Source organism: Pseudopipra pipra, chromosome 4 (genome assembly GCF_036250125.1).
Source record: "Pseudopipra pipra isolate bDixPip1 chromosome 4, bDixPip1.hap1, whole genome shotgun sequence".
NCBI lineage: Eukaryota > Metazoa > Chordata > Aves > Passeriformes > Pipridae > Pseudopipra > Pseudopipra pipra.
In genome coordinates, this window is record NC_087552.1 from 42,632,088 (window position 1) to 42,640,237 (window position 8,150).

General features: G+C 40.0%; 1 protein-coding gene and 1 long non-coding RNA gene across 5 annotated transcripts; both read right to left on the reverse strand.

Moving 5' to 3' along the window:
• Positions 1-1,139: 1,139 nt before the first annotated feature.
• On the reverse strand, positions 1,140-8,071 carry RWDD4 (RWD domain containing 4). Of its 4 annotated transcripts, none has more exons than XM_064652619.1 (7): positions 7,932-8,071; positions 7,553-7,633; positions 5,861-5,970; positions 5,606-5,750; positions 4,699-4,813; positions 3,417-3,466; positions 1,140-2,174 (listed from the first exon to the last, which is right to left on the reverse strand). In XM_064652619.1, exons 1-7 carry the CDS (start codon positions 7,953-7,955, stop codon positions 2,142-2,144), a joined length of 558 nt encoding a protein of 185 aa, XP_064508689.1. In that variant the 5' UTR covers positions 7,956-8,071; the 3' UTR covers positions 1,140-2,141. The 4 variants fall into 4 exon arrangements, with proteins under 4 accessions (XP_064508689.1, XP_064508688.1, XP_064508690.1 ...); XM_064652618.1 differs by lacking the exon at positions 1,140-2,174 and adding an exon at positions 3,131-3,248; XM_064652620.1 differs by lacking the exons at positions 1,140-2,174; positions 7,932-8,071 and adding exons at positions 3,131-3,248; positions 6,618-6,718.
• On the reverse strand, positions 2,202-3,145 carry LOC135413231 (uncharacterized). The gene is made up of 2 exons (XR_010430141.1): positions 2,409-3,145; positions 2,202-2,367 (listed from the first exon to the last, which is right to left on the reverse strand). It is a non-coding gene; the product is annotated as an uncharacterized LOC135413231 (long non-coding RNA).
• Positions 8,072-8,150: the final 79 nt, after the last annotated feature.

Here is an 8,150-nt window from a genome sequence, read left to right on the forward strand (position 1 = left end):
GTTTTTACCAAAAAAAAAAAAAAAAAAAAAAAAAAAAAGGTGGGAGCGGGAGTGGATTTTTCAACAGTGTTTAGACATTCCTCAGGAGTCATGATCTCTATTTACAGTTGTGTCTTTCTTCATGAGAATCATTACATTTTCCTTCCCCTCAGTGCTAAGGCCTCTCCATAATATCAAGTGCCTAGATTCTTTAAATGATCCCGTTCCAATCATCACATCATATCAGAAAATCGTTTATAAACATGAATTACCTTTCACAATTTACGCAGAGGAGAAAAACGGGTACAAAAGTTCCCAATGCAAAATATTTCCCTTGAAAGTAGACTTCAAAGCAGGTACATTACTAACAGAACCAGGTATCTTCAGGAGAGCACGTGATTTACAGACTAGGAGCTGAAAAATGAGGCATTTCACAAGGTTAATAAGCTACACACAGTAACACTATAAAGAGCAAGAGATGTGGTTCTTATTTGTCCTTCCCCCACCCTCCCTAACTAATCTTTAATCAGATAAATTGTCATGGCAACTTGATTTATACACCAAGGATACCAGCAAAGACAAATCGATTCCCCTTGGGGAACTAGTGAATAGAAAGAGTCCTGCTTGTTCTGACACTGGCAGAGACTAAAGCTAAATGCCCTTCTCTGTCACAGGTTCACGACATACTGCCAGAGCAACTTCTACCTGCAGTGGTATTCCCCATCAGACACTCTTGCTCAGGGTACAGCCATGAGACTCCAGTTTATGTCAAAGTCAAGACTGCATTGTTTGGAAAAGGTCCTCTCATGTGTACTTTACAACCTTTTACTACGTGAGAGTTGAGTTCAAAAAGAAATCACGACTCTCTGAAATGAAGAGTGCTGTACACAGTGGAGTGCACTCTTTCAAAGGGGCGCTGGACTTGCTGCGTGTACTGAACACAATGGATACTGTCCCTGTAACTCTCAGTGAGGTGATTGACCCTCATACTAGTAACACAGCTACCCTGAGTATCATGTAAACATATACCACAAGAGGGAAGACACAATTCTTCCACCAATTTTTAAGAATGCTTTCTTTGTAAAAGAAAGCTTTTGCAAGTCCAAACTTGCACAGCACAGTAGGCACTACACAATTAAAAAAAATAAACACATACCACAGCAGATAAATAGGCATTTATTAAAGTTCATCTCAAACCAAACAAAAATAATAAAGGACATTAAGGCATCTTGTATTCAATAGCAGTTTATATAGTAAAGATGACTTCTCTTTCTCATACAAGAGAGGCAGATTAGGGAAAAAAAAAAAAAGAGCTCACCCAAAAAAGAGTTCTCCCAATATGTTTGACAAATTGCTGATTTCCACTGTCCCACCACTCAGTCAGCAAACCCCTCTAAAGAATGCCCATTTCTCCAGTGAAAGAGCTACAAAATCCCAACACTTATTGAGACACTGCAAGAAAGCACTTTTCCTGCCCCTCAGACATCCAGCCACCTGTAAAGATGCACACTGGAGAAAGACCAACAGATGGGATATTGCAAGAGTAAAGAAGACACACTTCTGCTATAACCATTCATTTCTGAGCAGACTAGAATATCTGGCCTTGCTTTCACTAGTATTTACTATTTTAACTAGTGAAATGAGACCACAAGCTCTAGTCTGTTTTGCAATGCAACACTTTTTACGTTCTCCTTCTATGTTCATATTAGATAAAGAAATGACAAAGGTCTTATTTCCATGGAATAATTTATTTTGATGAATTAAGCTGTCAAGTGACCAATCACTGTTATAGTGCTTTTTTCTTCAATTGGAATAAGAACATCAGGAAATGTTTACAGTATCATTGGGTTCACTATAACAGGATTTTACTACAGATTAAAATATAAATTAAGAAACACTGCAGCACTATTCACTTCACTACACTGGCTCTCTATATCCTTGATCACAATCTAACCTTCATTTAAGGCAAGTTTGTTGTTTTGTCTTTTTTTTCCAAAGAAGACTACATAGTCTCTAGATAAACTTGTGTGACTAGATTTACAAGTTAGGAAATCGAGCTTTATAAAATGTTTACTTCAGCAAATACAAAAGTTATTAAGAGAGAGATGGTGACCCAAAATTGCACTGTATTAAAAGGTGGAGTTTCCTTGTACCAAAGTCCTTTATTCATCATCTTTAGAACCAGTTTTGCTTAACTATAAAAGAGACACAAAAAGAAAGTATTCAAAGTTTAGACTGCCATTCCATTTATTAGGAAACAAGAACAACATTATCTCCATCTCACATTGAACACATGTATACTTAATTAACAATACAGACTGTGCTACTGTACCAAGAGACTGAAAAGCATCAGAATTAATTCTTAAACTTAAACACTAAATGAGCTTACTTCCTGAACATAAAAGTTGAATTTAAAAAAAACCAGCAACAAATTTCAGAAAAACCTCAGGGTACTGTTTCTATTTAATTTGAAGGCTCCATCACCAGCTCTCCAAAATAAAAAAGATGGAGTAATGGAACATTATTTTCACACATCTCTGAGAGAATTCCCATATAGAAATTTAAACAATATAAAATCAGACATTAACTTCATATTTCTCAGTTTTTAAAGCTAAATTTAAAACTATCAAATGCAGCACGCCTGTTATGAAATCTATCTGGAATCCAAGATATCCACTACAAATAGCCGCTTACAACTTAGAAGGACTCTGCCCAAAACCACCCTCATCATTTGCTTACTCTTATTTAACAACTGGAACTGGTATTAGGTCTTACACTGAAAATTACTCACAGTTGTGTAAAATAAAATAGTTTGCTTTTAAAATTCTCAAGCAGTGATTTTCACTGAATCAGCAAATACAAGAGCGTGGAAAAATTCAGTGCTGAGGGGCAAATAGAAAATAATTATCCACTGGAATAGTTGTAGCAGAGAATTGGGCTTGTAGGAGACAGTAAGTTGCTCCCACTTGGCACAGCTCCCTTTTTCTGCTTACTTATCCACTGCTCTCCAGAACCCAGCAGCACCACTAATTTTATTTTGAATCTTGTTCTCATAGAAGACAGCATACTTGCAGTTAGCAAAGCCCTCTCATCATAAAATTAAAATTTAGCTGCTCAGTAAATAAATACTAAAACAATCAAGGTGAAAAGAGGAAGGACTAGCACTTTAAAGCATTTGAGAAATACATAATTTAGAACCCAAAATAAGCAACTGTTCTTACTCTTTCTTTACTTACACTAAAAAAAGATAACTTGAAAATACTTACATGCTGGACACATATAGAAATTAATCAGACACCATAGTCAAATCCAAACATAGTTGGAAGAAAAGCAAGAAAAAACATATCAGATCAGTTTTCTTCAGATATAAGTACAAATCATTTTTAATGTACATACACAGTAGTTTCATAATATTGCATATAATACAGTCATGTTACCTTAATTACGTCCACCCAGTTCCATCCTCGTGGAAGCTCCCCTTTGTTATCTGCAGAATAAGAAGGTTTTATTTTCAACACACAAGCTAAGGGGAATATTTATCTTTCTTCAAAATCAAGGCACAAAATTCTAAATATCCAAACTCCTCAATTTCTCCACTATGAAGCCATGAGGACAAAACAGCTTGTTCTTTAACCAACCCCAAGTGAATGCATGAGACGAAATGGCCTTAAGCTGTGGCAGAAGAGGTTCAGATTAGACATTATAAAAACATTTTTCACTGACAGAGTGGTTAGGTATTGGAATAAGTTGCCCAGGGAGGTGGTGGAGTCGCCATCTCTGGAAGTGTTCAAGAGACATCTGGATGTGGCACTTGGGGATACAGTTTAGGGATGATTACGGTGGTGCTGGGTTGATGGTTGAACTGGATGAACTTGAAGGTCTCTTCCAACCTTGATGGTTCTGTGATTATGTGATTCAAACTAATTCCGTTTGAATAAAAACACCTCAGTCCACCTGAAATTTAACTTAGAAGGTCACTCTAACATGAGCTGGGCTGACTAGCAATGATGAATTCTGTCAAAGAACAAAATTTTATGCAGCTTTTCCTCTATACAGTTTACATTAAGTCTACCAACTATACATTAGGTTAGGTAGATTATATGCAGAAACCTCTATCACAGGGTACAACTTATTGCTGCAATAGGATTGTATTATCCAGATCATTAGTAAAAGCTAAGGCTGAACACGAGTCATCAGTCATCAGCTGAATCAACTGAAGTAACCAACAGCTTTCAATCAAAACACTACTATTTCATTGAAAGCATTAAATATCTGCAGAAGCACCTCTATTTCTAAAATACAAACTAAATCAGATGTTTTATTTTGGGTTTGAAAACACATACTTTCATTTAGAAATTACATTTTTAATAACATGAATTATTTATGAGGGCCCATCAAAAAATACATCTTCTGTTGATAGAGGTCCTAAATCCTCTCCTCCAACAAGTATTGGAAATTTCACTTCTGTCACAAATTGAATTAAAAAAAACCTAGAAGACAATGACATTGTGAAATCCCTACTCTGTAGAAAGTTGCTTTAACTAGAACCAACATCTCAGGCAAGAATAATTCACATAGAACAAGTAAAACAGAGACCACAGACTTAAAGTAGTTAATCTTATAAACAAATGAGTACTGACTCTGACTCCAGCAAGATGTCAGTCCTATAAAATTTGGATTTTCATACTGAACAAAAAAAGAATATTATAGTAAACAAACCTGTTTTATCAGCTAGCTTTCGTTTCTGGGTTTTGGATAACTGTTCCTTTTTCTCTTTTTTCTTACTTGCAGGCACATCAGGAGTTCCAATTGCAATACTATTGCTTACTGAAGTCTGAGAAAGATAAAAGTGGTTGTAAATATTTGCATATTAGTTCCGTGAATACCTCTGTGTGGTGTGATTACCAAACCTGACACACTGAAATATCCTTGCTGTCAGAAAGAAGTAATGTTGTCAGCAGCCTGCAGCTTTTAATCAACATACAATCAGGACCACAGTTTTGAAAAACATGTGTTGGGGACTAGAATTATTCTCTTTTACAGTTGGAAAAGGCACCTCTTACACTTTTCAAATTTATCATGGAGTGTGATTTACATTTTAGTGAAGGGATTCAGACTTCCCAAACATGGAAATAATTTGTCCTTCCTCAGAGCAAATCTGCAGCACTATGATGGCAAATAATGTCCTTACAGAACACAGAAACTACAAATTGACTCAGTCTCACTCCTTAAGACCCTGGAGGTGCACTTATGCAATCCATTGCATTTCAGAAGGGCTGCAGTAAATTGTCACCCTTCCAACCCTCAGCAGACACCTTAAATCTCTGTTTCAGCTTCCTTTAGTTTTGCTTCTGCTCCAAGTCTCCATTTGTATGTTACCGTGTGGGACAGAACAGCAGCCCACAAACATTTTGGTACAACAACAAAGTAACAATCAAATATAACAACTGTGACCACAGAGCACTGCGGCACCATACTCTGTGTGACAATTTTAGCCACTAATGTGTATAACCAATGAACTGATTTACAACCTAAAGAGAGAGCTATGAAGTATTCAGAGAAATAACAACCATTTTTTTTTTCAGTTTTAAAAGCACAAAAGCAAAACCTGAATTTATCTACTTACCACAGTGTTAACAGGCTGATTTTCCATGAACACATCCTTATTGTCTTTGGCATATTCAAAAAGTGTGTATGTCATAGCAGTTCCAAGATTTGCTTCAACTTCTACCATTAACTTCTCCAATATACTTTGCTTAATAGCTGCAGATCTAAAAGAAACCATTAAACTAAACTATAAACTAGACAGATGAAGAAAAGTTTACCAAACAAAAAGCCCCCACGTTCAAGGCCAAGGAGTGAAGCTGTCATAAATACTTACATCGTGTTGTTGAAGAAAGCATCCATCGATATGACTGGTGCTGTTTGTGGATATGTTTCTGGCCAAGAAACTTCTATTAGAAAGGCTTTGGGATCACCACTTTCACCTATCTGAAAGGAAAAGAAAAACTTTATCTGTTTCCAGTCACCTACTAAGAATTACAATATCAATACAGAAGTCTTTTATTTCTTTTAGACCAATCAAATTTCTTGAGACAACAACTATTTTCATAAAGTTATCAGTCAGAAAATAAAGCTGTTATCTAGAAAAAGCATTTCGAAGCACACTGATTACAAAACAGCTGTGCTCTGTATGTGAGACAGGTGCAAGACACGCTGGTCTGAAAGATGGCACACGAATTTTTTGTCATTCACTTACCTGCGTTATGCCTTCTCGTAATACAAATCCTTCTTCGGGGGAGAGGTGTATTATTGTCTTTGTCTGACACTATGTTTTACTGCATTTAAATTGAGTTTTCCTAACTTTTGGCAATTATTTTTCATCTAATAAAAATTAGAAATGACCAAAGCTAGTGAAATGTAAAACAACACACTGTAGACTTGTAGGCATGTCACATTTCCCCTTCTGAGGAAATAAAATTTACTAAGAATGATTCTATCAGTGAAGAAAGGCTGCACTTACATGGATAGGACTCCAGAGCTATTAATTAAATTGACCCATATCTCATTACAATTACTGACACTATTCTTAAGTTATTTGAGAAGTCACAAAAAGGTGATTCTAGATGTCTTCTCGCCAGTACATGCATATGGCATTTCCAGAAGTCTCCCTTCTGTCCCATGGGTGCCTAAATTTTCGTCAGTAAAGTCCTCCGGCCATCCAAAGATCTGCCTCAGTCTGTGCTCAGAAGAACGTCCAGGTCTTTAAATCTGAGAAAGCTGGCGAGAATTTCATGCCATAACCTAGCTGCATATCTTGAGCTTGGCACTCCTTGTATGTCTCTCCTGAGCAGAACGGTACCAGTGCATGTGCCCAAAGCATTTAATGGATTTTCTCTTTAGCAAGTAGACAGAGCATGTCCAGCTGCCTCTGGATGAGAGACTGGAACCTTGTAACTGAGCAGCAATGAAGGTTCAAAGTTTTACACGCAAACATCTCTGTAAGTCTCTACATTTCTGACCAGCCAGGGGACGTATTACTCAGCAGGCTGGCTCCTTCAGAGAGTTTGACAATGCTCACTACACCAGGCATAGAGATGCAAGGCTAAGGGATAACTGGCTTGTAGTGCCAAGCAATAGGATGAGAGGTAAGGGGCAGAAAGGGATGTACTGGAACTTCCATCTGAAAATAAGGAAGGACTTCTTTACTGTGTGGATAACCAAGCACTGGAACAGGTTGCCCAGATTGGTTCTGGAGTCTCTCTCACTGGAGATATTCAAGAACCATCTGGATACAATTCTGTGCAATGTATTCTAGGATGACCCTCCTTGAGCAGGAAGGTTGGACCACATGACCCTCTGTGGTCCCTTCCAACCTGATCCATTCTGTGATAAACCCACACTGGGAGCAGGTTCCTAAACATGAATTATGAAGCATCACTGTACCAAAGATTCTGAAACAGCAGCCTAAGGATCTACCCTTCACTGAACATCGGACACCTCTTCGGCTTAGAAACCCCTGGTACGGCAACTACAAGCAGCAAAGTAACTTCAGGGTGCAACTTCGCCTTACCCTGTACTGGAAGGACACGGGGCTGAGCTCCCTGAAGCACACATCTCCCTCGTAGATGGAGCGCAGCGCCTCCAGCTCCATCTGCAGCCAGGGCAGAGCAGGGGTTACCGATCGCGGCCCCGCACGGCGCTCGCACCCGCCCGCGGTGGGTGCGCGAAGCCTCGCCCGGCCCCGCCACCCTCGGCTCCCTCCTCCCGCCCCTCACTGCTCCAGCACCCGCCGCCTCCCGCGCCGCCCACCCTCCCCATCCGGCGGCTCCATCCATCCATCCATCCATGCATCCATGCATCCATCCATACATCCATCCTTCCTCTCTCCCTCTCTCCCTCCCTCCCGTCCTGGGCCCGCTCTCTCGCAGGGAGCAGGGCCTAGGACTCACCTCCTGGTCCTCGTTGGCCGCCATGGCCTCAGCCCCACTCTCCGTGGCCCGGCCCGTGCCCGTTCCCGCCGGGGCTGGGCGGGCCTGGCTGCGCGACCCCACCGCCCCCGCACGGACACGCCTTCAGCGGGGCACCGCCCCCTGCTGTCCCATTGGCCCGCCGCGCGCTCGCCCGCGCTTCCTCCCTCCGCTCACTGGCTCCTTGGCCAGCGACGTCCC

Coding starts and splice junctions, on each gene's coding strand:
- RWDD4 (XM_064652618.1), bottom strand. CDS start 7,955: ATGGCGGCCAACGAGGACCAGGAG. Junction 4,814..5,605: donor ATCAGCCTGTTAACACTGTG/GTAAGTAGATAA, acceptor TATCTTTCTCAG/ACTTCAGTAAGCAATAGTAT. Junction 3,467..4,698: donor AAAGCTAGCTGATAAAACAG/GTTTGTTTACTA, acceptor CTTATTCTGCAG/ATAACAAAGGGGAGCTTCCA.